General features: G+C 31.1%; 4 protein-coding genes across 4 annotated transcripts; 1 reads left to right on the top strand and 3 right to left on the bottom strand.

Moving 5' to 3' along the window:
• Positions 1 to 971: 971 nt before the first annotated feature.
• On the bottom strand, positions 972 to 3717 carry LOC122512870. The gene is made up of 2 exons (XM_043628980.1): positions 3610 to 3717; positions 972 to 3533 (listed from the first exon to the last, which is right to left on the bottom strand). Exon 2 carries the CDS (start codon positions 3468 to 3470, stop codon positions 1062 to 1064), a length of 2409 nt encoding a protein of 802 aa, XP_043484915.1. The 5' UTR covers positions 3471 to 3533; positions 3610 to 3717; the 3' UTR covers positions 972 to 1061.
• A 5872-nt stretch (positions 3718 to 9589) lies between these two features.
• On the bottom strand, positions 9590 to 12333 carry LOC122512873. Its single transcript, XM_043628983.1, has 2 exons — positions 12218 to 12333; positions 9590 to 12136 (listed from the first exon to the last, which is right to left on the bottom strand). The coding sequence occupies exon 2, from the start codon at positions 12067 to 12069 to the stop codon at positions 9673 to 9675; it is 2397 nt and encodes a 798-aa protein (XP_043484918.1). The 5' UTR covers positions 12070 to 12136; positions 12218 to 12333; the 3' UTR covers positions 9590 to 9672.
• Positions 12334 to 13658: 1325 nt separating this feature from the next.
• On the bottom strand, positions 13659 to 16455 carry LOC122512856. Its single transcript, XM_043628954.1, has 2 exons — positions 16297 to 16455; positions 13659 to 16216 (listed from the first exon to the last, which is right to left on the bottom strand). Exon 2 carries the CDS (start codon positions 16147 to 16149, stop codon positions 13750 to 13752), a length of 2400 nt encoding a protein of 799 aa, XP_043484889.1. The 5' UTR covers positions 16150 to 16216; positions 16297 to 16455; the 3' UTR covers positions 13659 to 13749.
• A 2980-nt stretch (positions 16456 to 19435) lies between these two features.
• On the top strand, positions 19436 to 24413 carry LOC122512855. Its single transcript, XM_043628952.1, has 2 exons — positions 19436 to 19680; positions 19949 to 24413. Exon 2 carries the CDS (start codon positions 20000 to 20002, stop codon positions 24134 to 24136), a length of 4137 nt encoding a protein of 1378 aa, XP_043484887.1. The 5' UTR covers positions 19436 to 19680; positions 19949 to 19999; the 3' UTR covers positions 24137 to 24413.
• Positions 24414 to 24616: the final 203 nt, after the last annotated feature.

Raw genomic sequence — 24616 nt, 5'->3', positions numbered from 1 at the left:
TATTAATTCATTAATAATCGTAAATTAATGTTCCTCAAGGAGCAGGAGGAGTTCTTAAAGGATCTGAAAACGTATTAAGAGAATCAATAGCAATCACTAAATCCGCAAATCCTCCAAAAACACCAGCAGAAGTTTCTAAACAATTTGCAAAATGTGTAACGAAATCTACCATTTTTTATGCATCCACAATTGTTTCGAAAGCAGCAATAGAATTTTCTAAAAACAATCAGCAAAAGCTTTAGAAGAACATTTAACTTTAACTAAGCGCATCAGAAATACATCGATTAATAAGTACACTCAATAACATATATGCTGTCCTTCCGGTTTGGACAACTTTTTGAAAAGTGGTGTGCCTTCTATAAGAATTTTTTAAGTCTATGGCTTAAGTCTGTGGTTTAAGTCCATAGACTTAAAACATTATTATAGAAGGCACACCACTTTTTAAAAAGTTGTTCAAACCGGAAGGAAAGCATATATGTTATTGAGTGTACAACTTATTTCCCCTCTCCACTGTCGAGAAAACGCGTTAGACGGGTGGTCCAGGCAAATGCGAGTACTCCTAATTTTCAAGTCTCTCTGTAGGCGCAAAATTTAGTATAAGAAATAATTATAGAAATATTATAAGAGCGAAATTTGTAAAGAGACACTTGTATAGCCAAGTATGTAAGGCTGAAGACAGGTGTATAAACAAAAAAATTAATAAATAAGTACAACTTGTTAAATTTTCAAGAAGAATTAATTTAGAAATAAATCTAAGTTATAATAAAAGTTTCGAGAATTCTAATAAAAATTTGTTCTGAGGGTGACAATAGTTCGAGTGACATGGAAATCCCCAAGAATACAATACATTATATCTCAATAGTGTAAACAACCAGCCTAAAACTCAACCATTGAAAAAACTAACTTAAGGTTGTGATTTTAGTTCAAAGCGTTAAGTAAATTTTTTTCCCTTAAGGTAATTAAAGAAACGATTAGTGATCAAGCATTTTTATTTCATCATTACAACAATATTTTTTATAATTGACTCATTCGTTCAATAAATTGAAAGAAGAGCAATCGTTTTACTTTGGTACTTTAATTATTTCAACTTTTACATAATATTGCTTATTCTTTTTGTCAGCCTTTACAATCTGTAGAATACCATCTACACCCATTTCCAGTGTTTCCTTATTAACATGTCCCGTATTCATATCAAATTCACGAAAGTAAGGTTTTTGCTCCTCCGTCTTTATCCGCTTAACGTAAGATTTTCCCTCTCTTCCTCTAATCGTTCTAATTTCCACTATTTCTCCAAAAGCTTCGGCACATTTTGGTCCAATATAATTATTCCCACCTGGGTAATAGTATCGTATCATTTGATGATTCCCACTTTTTTTAGTAAGAACCTTTCTCGCTAATCCTCCTAAATCAGACGTTACTACCATTTTTTCCAAATTCGTCGTCATTGTTTTCAATACTTGCAGAAGATTTTTGTTTAATGAAAATTTTTTAAATCTCTTATACATCAACTGATATGTACTGTGTAGTGTCTTATAGCCAAGTTTACCTAAACGGAAACAAAGTTCAAATCCAGGATCAATTTGTCGAAGAAAGAAGAATGCGACTTTCTTTAAAAAATTCGTGTTGATAATTTGCTTTGCGACAGTTGTTACTGTTATTTTTGATAATTGTAATAAACCCAATTTGAGACCTTCCTTTAATCCTAGGGTGGCAATTTTTACGGAATTTTCGGATACAGCTCTTAATAGACTACCACTAAGGACATTTGCAAATTTAGATGAATAACCAGTAAGTGGAATAAGACTTATAACATCCAGAGAACAGCCTAATGTTGCTTCGACAATATTATTGTCTATTATATCTTCAATGCAGGTGTAAAATGGAATGAGCAATTTTAAGTAACCAAAAATTTTCTCACCAGTAGTTGGATCATTGTAGTACGTCATTAGGCTGTTTACGTACTTTTTCGTCTTCATATCCGCAACTCTTGAAATAAATGAAGTGTAATCTTCATTGATTCTTTTCAAAATCATTGCGTGTGTAAAAATTTCCATTCTAACCGATGAATCATTAACGATTGCTTTCGAAAATGATTGCTCATCGCCACTGTTTATAATCAAAGTCAAAATATTGTTCTCCTGTGTAAAGGCATAAAATTCATTCTCCCCATTTTTTATAATAGCAAAAATCAAATAGATGTCAATATTCGGTATTCTTGGCTTTGGTGAACACATATTACAACGTTGTGGATAGGGAGGAACGTTCGCAATTTTCACAACGGCGTCAAAAGTAATTTTTTCAATTAAGCCACTATCGACTAAAACCTGTCTTAATGTATTCCTTTCAATTTTATTATAAGTCTCCCTTACATACTTAAATTGAGCTCCATAATAATCGTTCAAACTTGGAAGATCATCACATGAAGCAAATGTAATTTTTGCCAACCAATGAGGCTGTGTCTTAAATGATGACACATCATCGTCAGAAACATAATTACCATATGGAAATTTACAATGATTGTTTAATATTTCAGTGGCAATAACTGTACGGCTCTTTAACAATTCCCTTTCAGTTCGAAGTTTATCATAAAGATTATTATCAATAATTTCTTGCACAATATTATTAACTGAAGAATGAAAATATGAAAAGAATTTCTGATATGCTTCATTCCAGAATTTATCATCTAATTTGGAAATTTGATTATCAAACTGCGATTTTTCATTATAGGCATAATAAAATAGTGCGGGTATTGAAAATAAAGATAAAAACATCTTATAAGTTGGTTCATCGTCAACTTGTTGATAATCAAGCTCTTGGGCAATTATTAGACAATTTTTAAAATCACATAATGGTACATCACCTGGTGTTGAACGGACAATTTTTAAACCAATCATTGCATATATATAGTCAACGTCCATTATACTCATTTCTGTTGATTGTGGTTCGGGAAATATTTGCCAAATATAATCGTTGAAAATTTTTTCCATTGCAAAATCAGTGAGTTTTGTATTCGTTTTGCCATCTTTTGAACAATAATCCCGAATTTGGTAATTTTGGGAAAAGTGGTTAAACACGTTTTCCTTAAATACCGAATATGTTATGTCGTCAGATTGTCGAATTACTCGAGCTAAATATTCGTTAATGTTACCGTAGTGAGCAAAGAGTGTAGTACCAATGAGGTATTGATAGGTTTCATTAACGTATTTCATGTCTAGTTCTTGATAATCACCACCACCGTATAAATCCGTTCCCTTCAACATTTTGTGTAGCAGTTGAAATTTCGTGTCTGATTCATTTTCCGAACTGTCGAGATAATCGAACAATTTATTTAGTATAATGATCGTCTGATTGCTTTCATCGATTGTAATTAAATTTTCCTGGTTAAAAATGATCCCCAAGTTGATAATATAGTGACAGACTGAGAGAAACTGAAAGTCTACTGGAACCTGAAGGAAAATTGAATTCTCCATATTGTGAGAGGATTTTCTCTCCGCGCCTTTAAAGATTTCTGTAGAATTCTTTTTTTAGTTCACCTAAAAAGATTAGATATTGTGAATAAGTTTCTTTTTAAAATAAGGTACTCCGAATTGAAGGAGTTTTTTTACTTACACTTGTACTAATTTCATCAGGCGTGACACAACAACTGGACAAATGAAAACGATATGGAAGCGAAGCATTGAATCTTAATCTTATATTTATAGTCGTTTCATAACTTTTTAGTAAAAAAACTATTTTGCAAATATTTTTTACGACCAACTGTTAAAATTAGTTTTTTTAATGTTGTCTTATCGCAATTATTTCAAGGTTTTTGCGAACAAGTCGATTTACTGCTTTAAAATTTTTAATTTACTAAATTCATAAGATGATGATTATTATGGTAATGATAATGACATTAATAGATTTAAATGGATCCGCAAATATTGCCAAAAACCAGGAGAAATATCTAAAGAGACATTTAAAAACACAAATTAATCTGTAGCCTACTTAACTGCATCAGCAAACTTTGCTGCATCACCAAGATAGATTTTTAAACAATCAGCAAAAAATTTAGAAGGATCTTCAACTGCAACCCACAAGTGTTCCTAAAGTACCAGGAAAAGTTTTTAAATAAATCAATGAAAATATTAGAAGCATCAGAAATTTTCACTAAATCTGCAAATCTTCATAAAACACTAAAAGCAATTTTTTAAGGAATCATCAAAAGATTCAAAGTCGTCGTCAGTTTTAGATATATTTTCAAAAAAATTTTAAAAGTCTTGATAAATTTTTAGAGATTAAGCTAAACATTTACCGGAAATCAAGAAAAGATTTGGAAGTATCTTTATCTTTAGATCTTTATCTTTTACGATCTTTTTTTTATTATTATCTTTTTTTTATTAAAAAACCGTCCGTAAATGTACCCAAATTATCAGAAGTTTACAAAGAATTAGCCATAGATGTAGTAAATGACATTAGCTATAGCCATATTTTCAAATGTTCCTGCATAACCAGAAGAGGCTTCAATGAAATCAGAAAAAAATTCGAAACAATCGTTAGATATAAGGGTATCTGCAAATGTTTCTGAACCATCAGAAGAAATTTCTAACGATTCAGCAAAGGATTTAAAAGGATCTTAGTCAACAAAATTATAGATTGTTTCTAAAGCAACAAAAAATGTTTTTAAGGATGCAGAAAAATATTTAGATGAATCTCAAGCTACATCATCAAACACAAATTTTCCTAAAACACTAGAGGTTTCTGTATTATTAGTCCAAACATTAATAAAAATATCGTTAGTAAAAGATGTTATTTGTTTTTTAAAAAATCAATCCAAATTTATTCAAACGATTATTTATGTCAAATGTGAAGCTTTTCGTCCATCAACGATTTAGAAAAATGTTCCATATCTTCAGAAATACCTAGTAATTCTATCAATAAAAAAACTGATTTAACTTCCTTAAATCAGATATACCATACACTTATTATAAATACTAATTAATTTATTAAAAACTTTCTATATAACGACATAGGAAGTTATCAGTTTGTTTTTCTTTTTTTGTTTTTAATAAGAATAAGTTTAAATTTTTTTTTTCAAAGTTTTTTGAATTAATTTTTATTATTTTCATTTCACTTTATCAAATTTTAATGTTTTAAAAATAAAGTTGTTTTTCATTTTAAATTTGATTGATATAGTGGTTTTCTTTTTTACCATTTATGAATATAGTTATGAACTGAACCTTTTAAATGTATCAAATTCAGATTTTTCTCTCCTCTACTTACTAACCGATATACATATCTGTCATATCAAGACACGTGTTGTTCCCTGTTCAGAACCTTAAAGGGACAAAATACCCGCCAATATGACCCTTTCAAAGATCTCAACGTTTTGGATGCAAAAAACGGACTTTTTATATGATGATTGTTTTGTAAAATTTTATTAGAATTATATATGTGATGAAAGGTATCCACATTGGTAAGTTGAGGTTATGTACATAATGTTACTATAATGGAATATAATAACAGTATTGTTTTTGTTTTTATGAACCGTTAACTTATGTTAAATAATAATAATTTGCAGTTTCCACATAAATTGTCTGAAGAGGTCCATCGTCGATGGACGAAAAGCTTCACATTTGACATAAATAATTGTTTGAATAAATGTGGATTGATTTTTTAAAAAACAAATAACATCTTTTACTATATTAGAACAATCCAAAAAAGTTAAACATCTTTAAAAATTAAAAACATCGCTAAATATTATTTCGCTTTCTAGGTTTCTTTATCAAAATTTTTCTTTGTATCTCTATCGTGTACGTGTAGTTTTACTGCTTTAAAACTTTAGCATTATTCAATTCAAAATTAATTTCACTAATTATACATAATAAATTCATTTAGATCTACAAGAATGCCTAAAATACCAACCATTCCAGGAGAAGTTTGTATGAAATCAAAAAAAATTTTAAAGAATCTTTACAGTTGCAGCATAATCAGAACATGTTTCTGAAGAACATTTTAAAGTTCTTTCTGAAACGCATTTGTAATTCTTTTGACATCCGCGAAAATGTAAATAGAACGAACAATGACGGGTATCAAACCCTTAAGGAACTAATCGTAACTGCTAAAAAATGCTTTTAGCAGCAGATAGAGTAATCAAGGAAGATTAGTAATGGCATAAGTCGTATAAAAAAAATCCCAGAGATTTTTCCCTACAAAGTTTACAGCTTGACAGTATTCATAGGAAAATAAAAGTACAATAAAAGACCAAAAGCAAAAAAGAGTTTCGAAGAGATTTATATCATAAAATATCTGTCGCTGTTTGGGAAGCATTAACACCACTACCAAATTTTGCTAAATCTCTATATTTATTAATATATTTAAAAAGTATTTAAAATTCCAAGATGGAAATCAGAAGATCAGATGATTCTCTAAATAAAATGACAAATTTGCTTAAAGGTAAATAAAAATAATTTAAACCAAAATTATTTAAAAAAATTATTTTGCTACTGCTGTTTTATAACTCGTTAAATATTGTTTCCCATTCCATAATTTCTTATCAATCTGTTTTCAAGGTTTCTGTTCTTGTGCAAAAGTAATTTTACTGCTTCAAAATGTTGTCTTTCTTAAAAACTTTAAAAAACATAGTATTTTATTTTATTGTAAAATTAATAATTTTCATACTTCATTACAAAAAGTTGAATTCCATACATAATTAATTAAAATATCTACTTCCTCAAACAATTAAAATAATAATGAAATCATACAATATTTGCGTAAATATTAAAAAGTAAATTAAATATTAATTTAAAATTGATTGTTACAACTAAATCCGCAACTTTTATTAAAATATTAGATGTTTCTAAAGAATCTACTAAAGATACAGGAGAAACAACAACTTTAACAACAATCGCGTAAAATTTTAGAAATTAAGCTAAACATTTAACGGAAATCAGAAAAAGATTTCAAAAGATCTTTAGATAAAAAACTATCCGTGAATGTACCCAAGTTATCAGAAGTTTACAAAGAATTGTCAATAGATGTAGGACTGACATTAGCTAGAACAACATTTTCAAATGTTTCTGCATAGATAGGAGAAGTTTCATAGGAAACATCAAAAAAATTTTAAACAATCTTTAAGCTGTAAGAATGTCCACAAATGTTTCTAAAACATCAGAAAAAATTTCTAACGAGTCAGCGAAAGATTTAAAAAGATCTTAACAGACAAAATTATCCGCTGTTGTTTCAAAAGCAGCAAAAAATTTAGAAGAATCTCAAGCTACATCATCAAACCCAAATTTTTCTTAGAAACTAGAGGTTTCTAAATTATTAGACAAAGCATGAATAAAAATATCGTTAAATATTATTTCGCTTTCTAGGTTTCCTTATCAACATTTTTTCTTGGTATCTGTATTGTGCACGTGCAATTTTACTGCTTTAAAACTTTAACATTATTCAATTTAAAATTAATTTCACTAATTATAATAAAACCAACTAGATCCACAAGGTTACATAAAATGTGAACCCATCCCCCTCTGGAAAAGTTTGAATGAAATAAAAAAAATTTAGAAGAATCTTTAGAGTTGCAGCATAATCAGAACATGTTTTTAAAGAACTAAAGAGATGATTCTAAGGAATCAAAAAATGTTTCTTTTAATTTCTGAAGGCCTTTTAACATTAACTGCATCTACAAGTGTTTGTAAAGCACCAGAAGAAAAAAATCTTCAAAAGTATTAGGAGCATCAAGGACATATAGTAAATATACAGTTCGTCCTAAATTATCAGGAGCAATTTGTAAAGAGCCATTGAAAGGCCCTATGGGAACAGTTTCTTTAATTACATCAGCAAATCTTCTTAAAACATTCATTAATACGCGAATCTTCCTAGAGCACCATAATAATTTCAAAAAATCTGGAAAAGTATTAGTAGCGTTTATTACAATCACTAAATCCGCAAATGTTCCTAAACTACCACGAGGTTTTGGTCTTTTAAAGATAGGACAAGAAATCATAAAAATGATTAAATCTTGTGACATACAAAAAATGTGAATAGGGCTATCAAAGACAAGTTTAAAACTCTTCAGAAACTAGTCGTAACTGATAAAAAATGCACCTAACAACAGATAGACCAATCAAGGAAGATTGGTAATGGCACAGGTCGTACAAACGAAATCCCAAAGATTTTGCCTTACAATGTTTACAGCCTTACAGTAATTCGATAGGAAAATAAAAGTCCAGTCAAAGGCAAAAAGCGAAAAAGAGTTTCGAAGAGATTTATAGCCTGAAATATTTGTTGCTGTTAAAGAAGCATTAACTGAAATACCAAATTTAACTAAATCTCCATATTTATTTATATATTTAAAATTGCAAGATAATAATCAAGATCAGATTATTCTTTAAATGAAATGACAGATTTGCTCAGTAAAAGAAAAAAATTAGAAAAAAATTATTTTACAAAATAATTTTATTATTGTTCTTTTATAACCCGTTAAATGTCGTTTCCCATTCTTTAAATGTTCGCTTCCTTATCAATCTGTCTTCAAGGTTTCTGTTCTTATGCAAAAATAATTTTACTGTTTTAAAATTTCGAATTTCTTACAAATTTAATAAGAATATGGTATTTAAAATTACTGTAAAATGAATAATTTTTATACTTTATTACCAATTAATGTTGAATTATATACATAATTAAATAAAATATCTACTTCTTTAAACAAATCAAATAATTATTAAATAATACAATATTTGTCTAAATATTAACTAAATATTGATATTTCAATTGCAATAAAATAGTCCACTTGGCTTGAAGAAATATATTATAAATATTTTATATAATATTTTATAAATCATAAAAAGTCTTTCCCTTTTCCAAATGTTTTTGAAAGCATAAGAGATGCTTCTAAGTCATAATTAAAAAATGTAGAAGGTATACTAAATTTAAACACATACCCTTGTGTTCCTATGGCTTCAAGAAAAGTTTCTAAGGAATCATAAATAAATTTAGAATCATCTTTAGCTACAAGATAATCCACAACTATTTTTAAAATATTAGAATATGTTTCTAAAGAATGTACTAAAGATACAGGATGTAAACTGAATTTATTAACAACCGCAAATGATTCTAAACAACCAGTAACACTTGCTAAGTAATCCTCGAAAACACTAGCAAAAGTTTCAAAAGAATCTATAAAAGATGTAACGGAATCTACAGCTTTTTCTTCTAAAGAATATAGAAAAATATTATGAGCATCAACGATATTCACTAAATTCACTAATCTTCCAAAAACATCATAAGAAGTGCCTAAAAAAACTTAAAAAGTATAAGGAATATCAACGACAGAAGTTTCTGAAGAATCATCAAAAGTATTAGGAGCATCAGCGATCCTTATTACATCCGTAAATCTCCCAAAAATCCAGAAGCAATATGTAAATAGCCACTGAAACACCTAAAGGATTTTGCAGCTATAACTGATTTAGGAAATGTTTCTAATACATTACTAAAAGCATCTTTAACTAAATTTAAGTCTTAACTTCTGTCAATTCTAAGGGTATGATTATTGATCAAAAAATGTTGTTAAGTTTTATTCCTTAGGGTAATTAAACAAACGATTAGTGACAAAATTCTTTTTATTTTATCATTACAGCAGTAATTTTTCTAATTGACTCATTCGTTCAATAAATTAAAAGAAGAGCAATCGTCTTACTTCGGTACTTTAATTATTTCAACCTTTACATAATATCCCTTAGCCTTCTTGTCAGCCTTTACAATCTGTAGAATTCCATCTACACCCATTTCCAGTGTTTCCTTATTAACATGTCCCGTATTCATATCAAATTCACGAAAGTAAGGTTTTTGCTCCTCCGTCTTTATCCGCTTAACGTAAGATTTTCCCTCTCTTCCTCTAATCGTTCTAATTTCCACAATTTCTCCAAAAGCTTCGACACATTTTGGTCCAATATAATTATTCCCACCTGGGTAATAGTATCGTATCATTTGATAATTCTCACTTTTTTTAGTAATAACCGTTTTCGCTAATCCTCCAATATCAGAAGTTTTTACCATTTTGTCCAAATTCGTCGTCATTGTTTCCAATACTTGCAGCAGATTTCTGTTTAATGAAAATTTTTTAAATCTCTTATACATCAACTGATATGTACTGTGTAGTGTCATATAGCCTTGTTTACCTAACCGGTAACAAAGTTCAAATCCAGGATCAATTTGTCGAAGAAAGAAGAATGTGACTTTCTTTAAAAAATCCGTGTTGATAATTTGTTTTGCGACAGTTGTTACTGTTATTTTTGATAATTGTAATAAACCCAATTTTAGAACTTCCTTTACTCCAAGGGTGGCAACTTTTACAGTCCTTTCGGTTACAGCTCTCAACAGACTACCACTTAGGGCATTTGCAAATTTCGATGAAAAACCAGTAACTGGAATAAGACTTATAACATCCAGAGAACAGCCTAATGTTGCTTCGCCAATATTATTGTCTATTATATCTTCAACGCAGGTGTAAAATGGAATGAATAATTTTAAATAACTGAAAATTTGCTCACCAGTAGTTGGATCATTGTAGTACGTCATTAGGCTGTTCACGAAGTTGTTCGTTTTCATGTCCGCAATTCTTGAAATAAATGAAGTGTAATCCTCATTGACATATTTAAGAGCCTTTGCGAATGGAGAAATTTCCATTCTTAACGACGAATCATTAGCGATTATTTTAGAAAATTCTTCTCCATCGGCACTGTTTATCATCAAAGTCAAAGTATTATTCTTCTGTCTAAAGGCATAAAATTCTTCTTCCTTATTTTTCACAATAGCGAATATCAAATAAATATCCATATTCGTTTTTCTTGGCCATCTTGGACACATACTACAATGTTGAGAATAGTGAGGAACCTTTGCAATTTTTACAACGGCATCTAAACTCATTCTTTCAATTAATCCACTGTCGACTAAAACCTGTCTTATTGTATTGCTCTCAATTTGCCTATAAATCTCCCTTACATATTTAAATTGACCTTGATAATAATCTGTCAAACATGGAAGATCATTACATGAAGTAAATGTGGCATTCGCCACCCAACAGGGCAGTGTCTTAAACAATGAAATATCAAAGTCTTCAGGATAAAATTTACAATGATTGATTAATATATCTTTGGCAATAGTTGTACGACTCTGCAATAAATCTCTTTCAGTTCGAAGTTCATCATAAAGATTATTATCAATAATTTTTTGCACAAAATTATTAACTGAAGAATGAAAATATAAAAAGAATTTCTGATATGATTCATTCCAGAATTTATTATCTAGTTTGGAAATTTGACTATCAAACTGTGATTTTTCATTATAGGCATAATAAAATAGTGCTGATGTTGAGAATAAAGTTAAAAACATCTTATAAGTTGTTTCATTGTTGTCTTCTGAATAATCAAGCTCTTGGGCAATTATTAGACAATTTTTAAATTCACATAATGGTACATCACCTGGCATTGAACGGACAATTTTTAAACCAATCATTGCATATATATAATCAACGTCCAATATACTCATTTCTTTTGATCCTGGTTCAGGAAATATTTGCCAAATAAAATCATCGAAAACTTTCCTCATTGCTAAATCGGTGAGTTTTACTTTTGTTTCGCCATCTTTTGTACAATAATCCCGAATTTGATAATTTTGGGAAAAGTGGTACCACACGATTTCCTTAAATATTGAGTACGTTATGTCGTCAGATTGTCGAATTACTCGAGCTAAATATTCGTTAATGTTACCGTAGTGAGCAAAGAGTGTAGTACCAATGATGTATTGATAGGTTTCATTAACGTATTTCATGTCAAGTTTTTGATAATCACCACCACCATAGATATCCGTTCCCTTCAGCATTTTGTGTAGCAGTTCAAATTTCGTGTCCGATTCATTTTCCGAACTGTGGAGATAATTGAACAATGTATTCAGTATAATGATCGTCTGATTTCGTTCACCATGTGTTATTAAATTTTCCTGGTTAAAAATAATTCCCAAATTGATAATGTAATGACACACAGATAGAAACTGAAAGTCTACTGGAACCTGAAGGAAAATGGAATTCTTCATATTGTAAGAGGATTTTCTTTCCGCGCCTTTAAAGATTTCTGCAGAATTCTTAATTGTTTTAGTTCACCTGAAAAGATTAAATATTTATTGTACATAAGTTTCTTTTTTAAATAAGGTACACTGAATTATTGGAGTTTTTTTTACTTACACTTGTACTAACTTCATCAGGCGTGACACAACAACTGGAAAAATGAAAACGATATGGAAGAGAAGCACTGAAACTTAATCTGGTGTTTATAGTTGTCGCTTAACTTTTTGGTAAAAAAAACTATTTCGCGAATATTTTTTTACGACCAGTTGTTGGAAATAGCTTTTTTAGTGTTGTCTTATCGAAATTATTTCAAGGATTTTGTGAACATGTGGATTTACTGCTTCAAAACTTTAAATTTATAATATTCCTAAGATGATGATGTTGATGGTAATGATAATAATAGATTTAAATGGATAGTCAAGAATACCTAAAATAATAACCAGCAAGAGAAATTTTTATGGAGGCAACAAAATATTTTGAACGATCGCTTCCCTCCTTGTGGACACAAAATTACATGGGATCGTGGACATTTTCAAACTTCTTTAAACCCCCCTCCCCCCAAAAGTGTTCATGTGGTATATGGACGACATCTTACAAAGAATTGTCAATAGATGTAGAACTGACATTAGCTAGAACAAACATTTTCAAGTGTTCCTGTATATCTGGGGGAAGTTTTAAAGGAATCAGCAAAAAATTTTAAACAATTCAATTTATTAATTGAATTAAAAATATTTCTAAACATCAGAAAAAATATCTAACGAGTCAGTTTTTAAATAGTAGAAGATGCTTCTAAACAATCTACTAAAAATACAGGAGAAACAACAACTTTAACAACAATCGAAAATGTTTCATAGCTGACAGAAGAAGTGCCTAGGAAATCAAGAAAAAATTTAAATAAATACTAAGCTTTACCATTATTCATAAATATTCCTAAAGTACCAGGCAGAGTTTTTGAAGAATCTAGTTTTCTAGATTCTTCAAAAACTCTGTATTAGGAGCATCAACAATATTCACTAACTGCGCAAATCCTCGTAAACACTAGAAAAAGTTTCTAAAGAATATACAAAAGATAAAACGGAATCAACAGTTTTTTCTGCATCCACAATTGTTTCTATAACAGCAGGAGAAGCTTCTAAAAACAATTATATCGAAAGATTTATAAGAACTGTTAACGTCAACTGAGTGCATCCGCAATTGTTCCTAAAGCACAAAGCGAAGCTTCTAAAAAATATAGAAAAATATTACGAGCATCAACGATATTCACTAAATCCACGAATCTTTCTAAAACACCAGAAGAAGTTTCTAAAAAAGACCTGGAAAAGTATTAGGAGTATCAACGACGTTCAATAAATCCGCAAATCTTCCTAAACACTAACAGAAGTTTCTGAAGAATCTGCAAAAATATTAGGAGTATCAACGACACTTATTAAATCCGTAAATTACTAAACGCATCTTTAACTAAATTTAAGGATTAACTTCTGCCAGTTTTCTGGACTTTTGGTTATATAGATTAAAACATTTTGTAAATTTTTGTTCCTAAGGGTAATTAATCAAACGATTAGTGATTAAATTGTATTTATTTCATCATTACAGCAGTATTTTTTGTAATTGACTCATTCGTTCAATAAATTAGAAGATGAGCTATCGTCTTATTCCGGTACTTTAATTATTTCAACCTTTACATAATATCCCTTACCCTTCTTGCCAGCCTTTACTGTATGTAGAGTACCATCTACACCCATTTCCAATATTTCCATATTAACTTGTCTCGTATCCATATCAAATTCTCGATAGTAAGGTTTTCGATCCTCGGTTTTTATCCGCTTGACGTAAGATTTACCCTTTCTTCCTCTAATCGTTCTAAGTTCCGCTATCTCTCCAAAAGCTTCGACACATTTCGGTCCAATATGATTTTTCCCACCTGGGTAATAGTACCGTATCACTTGATAATTATCACCTTTTTTAGTAATAACCTTTTTCGCTAAACCTCCAATATCAGAAGTTTTTACCATTTTATTCAAATTCGTCGTCATTGTTTCCAATACTTGCAGAAGATTTTTGTTTAATGAAAATTTCTTAAATCTCCTATACATCAACTTATACGTTCTGTGTAGTGTCTTATAGCCTTGTTGACCTAAGCGGAAACAAAGTTCAAATCCAGGATCTATTTGTCGAAGAAAGAAGAATGTGACTTTCTTTAAAAATTTCTTGTTGATAATTTGTTTTGCGACAGTTGTTACTGATATTTTTGTTAATTGTATTAAACCCAGTTTTAGAACTTTCTTAATTCCAAGGGTAGCAATTCTAGCAGAGCTTTTTGTTGCAATTTTTAATAAACTAGCCCTTACGCCATTTGCAAATTTTGTTGAATAACCAACACCTGGAATAAGACTTACAACATCAATAGAGCAGCCTATAATTGCTTCGACAACTTTATAGTCTATTATATCTTCAACGCAGGTGTAAAATGGAATGAATAATTTTAAATAACCGAAAATTTCCTCTCCTGTAGTTTGATCATTATAGTACGTGAATAGGCTGTTCACCATGTCTTTTGCCTTCATATCCGCAACTCTTAAAATAAATGAAGTGTAATCTTCATAGACATTTTTAAGAGTTTCTTCGGTAAAAGAAATTCTTTCTATTTTGAGAGACGGATCATTAACAACTGCTTTAGAAAAGCCTCTTTCATCAGCACTGTTTGTCAACAAAGTCAAAGTATTATCCTTCTGTTTCAAGGCATAATATTCTTTCTTCTTATTTGTTATAATGACGAATATCATATAAATGTCATTCTTCGTGTTTATTAGATTTACCGGTGTAGAAAAATTATTAAAATAAAAAGATTCAGGAACTCTTACAATTTTTACAACGGCGCCTAAAGTCATTTTATCAATTAAGCCACTATCGACTATAACCTGTCTTAATGTATTGCTTTCAATTTGCATATAAATCAACCTTACATACTTGAATTGAGCTTTATAATAATCGGTCAAACTTGGAAGATCTTTACATGAAGTAAATGTAGTTTTCACCATCCAATGGGGTAGTGTCTTAAATAATGCCACATCATTGTCATCAGGCTTAAATCCACAATGATTGGTTAATATTTCTTTAGCAATAACTGTACGATTTTTTAACAATTCCCTTTCAGTCAGAAGTTTATCATAAAGATTATTATCAATAATTTCTTGCACAAAATTATTAACTGAAGAATGAAAATATAAAAAGAATTTCTGATATGCTTCATTCCAGAATTTATCATCTAGTTTGGAAAGATTATCAAACTGTGATTTTTCATTATGGGCATAATAAAATAGTGCGGATGTTGAGAATAAAGTTAAAAACATATTATAAGTAGTTTCATTGTCATCCTCTTGAAAATCAAGCTCTTGGGCAATTATTAGACAATTTTTAAATTCACATAATGGAACATCACCTGGTGTTGAACGGACAATTTTTAAACCAATCATTGCATATATATAATCAACGTCCAATATACTCATTTCTTTTGATTCTGGTTCGGGAAATATTTGCCAAATATAATCGTTGAAAACTTTCCTCATTGCTAAATCGGTGAGTTTTGTATTTGTTTTGCCATCTTTTGAACAATAATCCCGAATTTGGTAACTTTGGGAAAAGTGGTTAAACACGTTTTCCTTAAATTCCGAATAGGCTATGTTGTCGGCCTGCCTAATTACTCGAGCTAAATATTCATTAATATTTCCGTAGTGAGCAAAGAGTGTAGTACCAATGATGTATTGATAGGTTTCACTCACGTATTTGTTGTCAAGTTGCTCATCATCACCACCACCGTATAAATCCGTTCCCTTCAACATTTTGTGTAGCAGTTGAAATTTCGTTTCTGATTCATTTTCTGACCTGTGGAGATAATTGAACAATGTATTCAGTATAATGATCGTCTGATTGCTTTCATCGATTGTAATTAAATTTTCCTGGTTAAAAATAATTCCCAAATTGATAATGTAGTGACACACAGAGAGAAACTGAAAGTCTAGTGGAACCTGAAGGAAAATTGAATTCTCCATATTGTGAGAGGATTTTGTCTCCGCGCCTTTAAAGATTGTTGCTGAATTCTTCAGGTTTTTAGTTCACCTGAAAAGATTAAATATTTATTGTACATAAGTTTCTTTTTAAAATAAGGTACACAGAATTATTGGAGTTTTTTCACTTACACTTGTACTATTTTCATCAGGCGTGACACAGAAACTGAATAAGTGGACACGACATGCTAGCGAAGCATTGAAACTTCAGCTGATATTTATAGTCGGTGCATAAGTTTTTGTTAAAAAAATCGATTTCGCGAATATTTTTTACGACCAGCTGTTGGAAATAACTGTTTCAGAGTTGTCTTATCAAAATTATTTCAAGGTTTTTGTGAACAAGTCGTTTTACTGCTTTAAAACTTTTAATTCATAAATTTCATAAGATGATGAAGTTGATGAAGATGATAATCCGGAAGTCTTCCTAAAACATCTATGACCGCAAATGTTCCTAAACCACCAGAAAAAATTTCTAAAGAGTCAGCAAAAAATTTAGAAGGATCTAATAGGCTACAACATTATCCGCTAATATTTTTAAATCATCAAAAAATGTTTCCAAGGAAGCAGCAAAAAATGTATAACAATCTTAAGCTACATCATAATCCGCAAATATTCTTAAGAATCTAGAAGTTTCTAAAATATTATTTAAAGCGTTAACAGAAATATAGTTAAATATTATTTCGCTTTCTATACTTATCAAAATTTTTTCACGGTATCTGTATTCTGCACGTGTAAGTTTTACTGCTTTAAAACTTTTACATTATTAAATTTAGAATTAATTTAACCAATAAGAACAGATTCCACTAGATCCACAAGAATATATAAAATATCAACCCCCAGGAAAAGTTTCCATGGAATCATAAAAAAATTTAGAAGAATCTTTATAGCTGCAGCATCATCAGTAAATGTTTTTAATGAACCAGAAGATATTTTTAAAGAAACAAAAAAATTGTAAAACCATCTTTACGTAGTTAATCCGCAAATGCTTCTAAAGCACCAGGGGAGGTTTCTGAAAAAATTAACAAAAATATTAGGAGCCAAACATCATTGATTTCTTTGATGTGCTGGGAGAAGTGGTCCCGCTGCCAGACACGACTGGCATCATGGATATGTTCGGTAGACCTTGGCGTGGTGACGGGGCTTTTCACTAAAGGGCAACCAAACAGCAAGAAAGAATGGATTCACAAAATTCAAAGAAAGAACCCCATGTGAGCAGGCCGGAAACGGGAAATCTCACCATCGGTCCCAGGACTAATGCTCAAGTGCGCGCGGATTTTGGGGGCGCACAATTTCTTGCAGTGCCACGGGTGATCGTGGAAAGATTAAATCCACAGAACATCGTGGAAGGAGAAAAAAATGAGAAAAGGAAGCGCGTCGAGCCTTCTGAGTGTGTCAAGCTGCAGTAGCGGAAAGACCGTACATAGCGCTACCTACTCAGAAGTAGACGACGAGGCGATAGAAGAGAATCGTGAGATATGCTCGCGGCTCAGAAAGGAGGAGGCGACTTGCCTTGACAAAATGGAGTTGAAAGTCGCAAAGATGATGGTGACATTCAGAAAAACGTCAATAGGACGGTAAAAGATAGCCTCAGAGCCATCGAAGTCCTGTTGAAAGAGGCAAAAGTAAAGCATGTCGCGGCCGATGAGTCGGACTTCGATTTAGCATTTGTTCTCAGCGGTGCGGAGTGTAACCACAAGGACCGTAAGGAAAAGAGAGAGCGTTCCTATAGGCGTAATCTCAAAAGCGTCATAAGAGATGCTCAGAAACGGAAGCGAGAGGGTGACAGTCCAGAGGAGACTAGAACCTAAACCGATAAGAGGAAAAAGGAGGAAGCTCCTCCTATGGAAAAGGAAGTACCAGATCCAAAGATTCCTCAATTGGAAAGAATGAGGTCAAAAAGATCCGCAGTTCTAATCCGAGTCGGTCAAGGATTAACGTATGCAGACGTTCTGGGTAAACTTCGCAAAGAGCTCAACCCGGACGACTGCCATACGAGAATAGTAAAAGCAAAAAGAAAAAGAATGGAGACCTACTGATTAAGATCAGAGGAGGCTCCGACAAGGACGCTTTCACTGCTGAGATCACCAAAGCGGTTGAAAGCATGGGTAAGGTGCAGTCGTTGGATCGAAGAGTTACACTCGAAATCCGTGATTTGGATTGCCTTACCCAAGAATCCGAGGTACAACAAGTATTGTCGGAAGCGATAGGAAAGCCAGGAAGCAGGAGAGTGACGGTCTTAGGACCCAACCACCGAAGGATGAAGCTCGCGGTTGTAGTCAGCAACCTGGAAGAGGCGAATAGGCTGGAGAAATTGGGACACAAAAAATTGGTTTTATGTGTTGCCCAATTAAAAAAAAGGAGCATCAACGACAATCACTAAATCCGAAAATCTTCTTAAAGTATCAGGAGAAATATCTGAAGAATCTGCAAAAGTATTAGAAGCATCAGGATGTATCACATATTATCTATTAGCATATAATACTTATCATTATCGAATAACAGATTAGGGTATAAATTTCTAATACCAGATCTTAGACTAAAAAGTCCAGTCAAAGACAGAAGTGGTTTTTAGTGATCTAAGATTCATCCAGATATTTAATTATGCAGATTATATTTAAATAAATATTTAACATTTCAAGATAATAATCAAAAGATAAAATAGTTAATCTCTAAATAAATAAAAAATTTGCTCAAATGTAAAGGAAAAAATTAGAAGGACAAAATTTATTTAAAAAAATTATTTCACCACCGTTTTTTTATAACTCGTTAAATATTGTTTCCCATTGTATAGTTTCTTATCAACATTTTCTTCAAGGTTTCCATTCTTGTGCACGAATAATTTTACTGTTTCAAAATGTTGCCTTTCTTACAAACTTCAATAAAAATGATATTTTAGTTTACTGAAAAATTAACAATTTTCACACTTCATTAGAATAAATTAAGTTCCATACATATTTAATTAAAACTATCTATTTCATAAAAAATTCACAAAATAATTAATTAACACAATGTTTGCACAAACTAAATATTGATATTTCAATAGAAGAAAAATATTCCACGTGGCAAAGAAAAATATTATATATTATTTAATTTCCAAGTCGATAGTTCCCCCTTTTTGCTAAAACAATTCCGTTTTCAATTATTATAATTTAAATTAATAATTTATCAAGTTCGGAAGGTTTTATTAAAATATTTTCATTTCAACATAATAGAAAGTATTAATTTCACGTGTGTTTGTTAAATGTATTTTAATTATATGTATATCAATACAAAAAATAAACATCAAAAATTTATCAGCGCGTGAACATTTGAATATACAAAGAGTATAAAGTACAATTAAAAGAACGTTTTTTAACAAGAACTGAATAGTACATCTACATTATTCTTTTATAGTTTAAAAACATTTGTCATAGTGCTACTAAAATAGTTCTTTACAAAAAATGGATATATTGTAATGTAAAATAATTTCATGGTTTCCATCTGAAATTCTAAATCGAAAAAGAGACAGTATATATGGTAATTATGTTTTTTTATTTTTAAACGTTTTCACATTTCTCTTACTTTTGTATTCGTAATAGCGACCTCCTTTTACCGACAGGATTCTTTTCCAACCGTCGGTATTGCAGTTTGTCGACTTACCAAAACCATCTTGGCATCATTTTTCTAATTTATTTCCTTTTTCCAAAGTTATTGTAAAGTTATTGCAAAGTTATTTTCAAAAAAGGAAGTTAGAATCGAAGATGAAAATAAAGATGGTAATTATAAAAAATTCTTTTTTCCCCAGGTATATTTGCAGAATTTAAGGAAACAGTAATTTCAAACTATCATCAAAAAAATGAAAATGTCAAGTTTACATTCCTACCAATATTCATCAAATTTTCAATTTCTTTCCGTTTGTCAGTACATAACAACACTTGGTATTTATTTCTACAATAAAAATCTCATTCCCCTTGAGAAAGAAAATCAAACAATTACAATTATCAATACATTCTTTAAGTATATTGACCAGTCAGAAAATGAATCTGTAACAAAACATGAACTCCTTCGAATTTTATTAAGAGGAACGGATCTCTACGGTGGTGGCGAAAATGAAATACTTGACATGAAATATGTGAATGAAACTTATCAGCGAATCATTAGTTTAATTCTATTTTCTCACTATGGAGACATTCACAACTATTTGGCCGCTATAATAAGTCGAGCGGATAACGTAACCTATTATTCACTCAAGGAAACAATTTTCGAACATCTTTCGAAAAATTACACATATAAAAATTATTGTTCATCGGATTTTGTGAAGGATCATTTAACCGAATTATCAATTAAAAAAATATTCTACGATTATATTTGGCCTATTTTTCCCCAACCACAACAAGACATAAGTATAATGGACGTTAATTATTTATACGCAATGATTGGTTTAAAAGTAGTTCGTTCAATAACTGTCAATGTGAATCATTTTTCATTCGACACCTATGTAACAATTGTACGTGAAATGATTTTTAATTCAATAGAAATAAATGAAACAAATTTAATTCAAGACTTATTCTATGCACCGGCACTATTTTTCTATGCCTATAAAGAAAAAGAGACATTTAATTATCAAATGATAGATGATACATTATTAAAAGAAATTTATCATACATTTTTCCTTCACATTAATAATTCAGTATTAAAAGTAATTGATGATAATTTCAAACAGACATTGTATAGCAAATTAGAGAATGAAATGAAGAAATTGAACAGTCGTACATATATCGCTTTTGAATTACTACTTAAAAATTGTCGATATCGTAATTTTGGTGAAATTTCAATGATACACGTTGCAATCTATAAGACTTGCTATCATTGGTTAACGAAATTAATATTTTTTAATAAGTGCGATAATCTACCGGAATTGGAAGAAGTTTATCGTCAACAATTCCATGAGGCTGGGAATGTTTATAATCAGATTGAAAAGTTATCATTGGAACGTATTTTAATAAATTCGAAACTTATGGATGTGATGAATTCAGAGGATGTTGTTGTTAAATTAGCACGTCCTGCTGATTATCCACAACGTTGTAATTTGTGTTCTAGAGTAGCGCAAAAAATGAACGAGGATATTTATTTACTGTTTGCTGTCATCAAAAATGATTTGACGGAATTTTATGCATTGAAGCAGGAGAATAGTTCTTTAGTTCTACTTAAACGATCACTGGAGGAAAGAAAATTTTATCTACAATTGGGTGTTAACAGTGCACTGAAAGTTGAAACGGCACAATTTTTTGATGTGCTGAAAAGAAAGAATGAGGGTGCAAGTGCATTTGTTGAACGAGTCGCCGAAATGAAGACAAAAAGATTTTTACGGGAGATCTATAATCATTACCATAAGCCAACGGGTGTGGAGAAATTTTTCAATTTTCTCAAAATGTTGATACCGTTTTACAGCTGTGTGGAAAGTATTCAACATGGTGAGACTGGAAATGCCGTTTGGAGTTGTTCCCTAGATGTTATAAGTCTCATACCATTGGGAACATTTGCTGGCAAGTATGTAACGATATTTAAGAATTCGATAATTACCGAATTGAGTGAACTACAAATCGTGTCGAAAGCACTGTCAAAACTTCGGGCCAGTAACAGTTTACCAGAAGCTTTTGCCATACTTTCAAGATCCGTCATGAAAACCTTAATTAATGAAATATTCACCAACAGTTTTATAAAGGACTTTACTCTAGCGATTTTAAAATCAGTGGATCCAGGTTTTGAACTAACGTACCAATTCACAAGGTTCAGTTTACAAATGTTGACCAAAGCTATCCTGAAATTCCGTAATACTCCTAGGCGAGCTGTCGAAATAGCAAATTTACATGAACAATTAGACGAATTATTGGAAACACTACAGAGGAATTTGAAAACACCGAATCCTGATGATACCGGCTTGGTACCGCGAATTATAGAAAGGGAGGAAGTCTACCAGGTTTTATTGTACTTTTATCCCGGGGGCAGCTATTTCTTCGGACCAACTTGCATCAGATCTTTTGGTAGAGTCGCCGAATTGAGGACCATCGAGGGGCGTTTGGAACAAATTCCCGTAGTACCCCAAAAAACCAGTGAGGGACTCCGTTACCGAAAGTACATTCCCGAAAGTGGTCAAATCACCGATGAGGAATTTCGAGTCCAAAGCAATGGTTTACTGCAAGACGACAACGAATACGTGATGCTTAGTCCACTCGAAACTTCAGAATCTCGCCCACTTCAGAAATCGATAACAAATCTACTAATCGAGCAAGAATGGAGAACAGTTGAAAACACAGGACCATTAGACACTATTCCATTTAGGAACCGGGACAATGCTGCAAATTACTTTACTAACGAACAGGAGAACGTATTAATTCCCAACAGATTTAATTATTTCAGTTCCGTGACACCAATTTCCTTTCAAGCACCATCATCCGTATTGAGGGTCGACTACTTGTCGAAAATCGGTCCCGAAAGATACGACTTCTACGTACAATTGCTAACCGAATTCCGTGACTACGGTCTCCCTACAATACGACTAAAAAAACAATTATTCAGAGAACTCCAACTCGCTTGTGACGATATCGCCCACGTCCAACTATCCGAAGTACCCCTAAAATCAACAATCGATCTCTGGCACATGGAAATAATCAGCGAACGTCACATTATCCGATACTTAAAAAAACTCCAAGGAAAACAATTCTACTTCAATGATATCCAACTCGTAACCAGTGACATAATCGGTTCCGTTAAACCAAAACCCCGAACACTTTCATTTGACACAATTGTCTACTATCGTCTAAAAGTTGATCAACAGTACGGAATTATTGATCTCAATAATTTTAATGACAACTTCCGTAATCTTTACGTCATCTATCCGGATGTGCAATTCACAGTTACTAACATCATCTACCCCGAAACTAAGAACGTTATAATTTTAGAAATGGACAAAAATCCTCTCACCATGGAAACTTGGAGAAGAATTCAAATGAAGGAATTGAAAAAGCTAATGCGCTTGGATTTCACCCAGACGAATCGTCTTAAAGCAATCGATGATGCAGCGGAATTATTATCATCAAACACCCCACTTTGTAAGCTCTCTATAGTAAAGTATAAATTCCAGGATTATATTCTAAAATTACAAGCGAGTACGAGTCCGGTGCCTACGTACGAGAAACTAGTCACGGACATACACGAGAATCTGATTATTCCTGAAATTTATCAGAAGTACAAAATTAATCGAGGTCCCCACATTGATGATATACTGTTCCAAACAAAATTGGAAAAAATTTCTCATGGTGATGATGCTATAATGAAAATTAAAAATCTATTCCAGGGAATCTATAAACAAAATGTTTTATCCGTCTTCCATTATTATAATACATTAGCAAATATTCGTAATACGATACGGTTTGAAGACTACTATATTTTGTATTCCTTTCTAGAGAAGAGTTTAATAGTTGATAAATTTACCGAAAGGCGATTATTAGCATCAACTTACAGATTGGCTCTAAGACAATGTGATGGCGAATCAATTGGAAATGCAATAAAACTTTATCGTCTTCGTAGTTTTACAGATGATAATTACATGATTGTTCAGTCATTCAAAAAGGGAAAAATACTACAGTATGGTAGAGTTAAAGAATTCTCATCGAATCTAAACAATGAGAGGGAGAGTTTTTTAACTAATTCAAAAATTAAAGTAAATAATCCGGTATTGTATCAATTGGAACTTAAAAATCAAGCGGGAATTGCGAATATCGATGAGATTATAAGTAGAAATTTATATCTTGTTCCGCCAACTTCGCGATTTATTGTCGATAAGGTTGGTGTGGATGTTATTGATGGTAGGGATGTTCTGGTTGTTAAAATGCATGATGAGGAAGTACCAACCGAGGAAAGAATGGTAAACATTGTAGAGAGTTTGAATACAATATTTGAATCGTCGAATGTTAAATTATATGTCGACTAGATAAAAAAAACAATTGACATTAGTGGAAATTTTGTTAAAGATAAAGTAATCCCTTACAATGAATTTTTAGAAAGGCATTTTAGGAAACTATTTTCAGGGAAAAAATGGTAAAAAGCTTTTCTATTTTTAGAGAAAAAAAATTGAGACAGGGTGACATTTTCCTTTACTTGTAAAATTAGGTAAAAATGTATTTATTATTTGTGTTATGTAATATGTTATTAAAGGAATAAATATTGTTATTAAATAAGATGACCTTGTTAAGATTCCTTTTACCAAAAGATGTTGACTAATTCCCTCCTCTTCCTTAATGTCCTTTTACGGTAATTTTTATTTGAAATTTACTTGATAAGATTTAGAAGAATCTTTCACTACAACATCATCCATAAATGCACTTAAATAAACAGAAGTTTCTAATGATGCTGTTAAAAATTCAGAAGAATCTTCAAATATAATATGATTAGCAAATGTTTCTAAAGCATC

The sequence above is a fragment of the Leptopilina heterotoma genome, unplaced genomic scaffold, assembly GCF_015476425.1.
Source record: "Leptopilina heterotoma isolate Lh14 unplaced genomic scaffold, ASM1547642v1 Lhet_129, whole genome shotgun sequence".
NCBI lineage: Eukaryota > Metazoa > Arthropoda > Insecta > Hymenoptera > Figitidae > Leptopilina > Leptopilina heterotoma.
This window is presented reverse-complemented; position numbering and strand designations above follow the sequence as displayed.

Coding starts and splice junctions, on each gene's coding strand:
- LOC122512870 (XM_043628980.1), bottom strand. CDS start 3,470: ATGGAGAATTCAATTTTCCTTCAGGTTCCAGTAGACTTTCAGTTTCTC.
- LOC122512873 (XM_043628983.1), bottom strand. CDS start 12,069: ATGAAGAATTCCATTTTCCTTCAGGTTCCAGTAGACTTTCAGTTTCTA.
- LOC122512856 (XM_043628954.1), bottom strand. CDS start 16,149: ATGGAGAATTCAATTTTCCTTCAGGTTCCACTAGACTTTCAGTTTCTC.
- LOC122512855 (XM_043628952.1), top strand. CDS start 20,000: ATGAAAATGTCAAGTTTACATTCCTACCAATATTCATCAAATTTTCAA.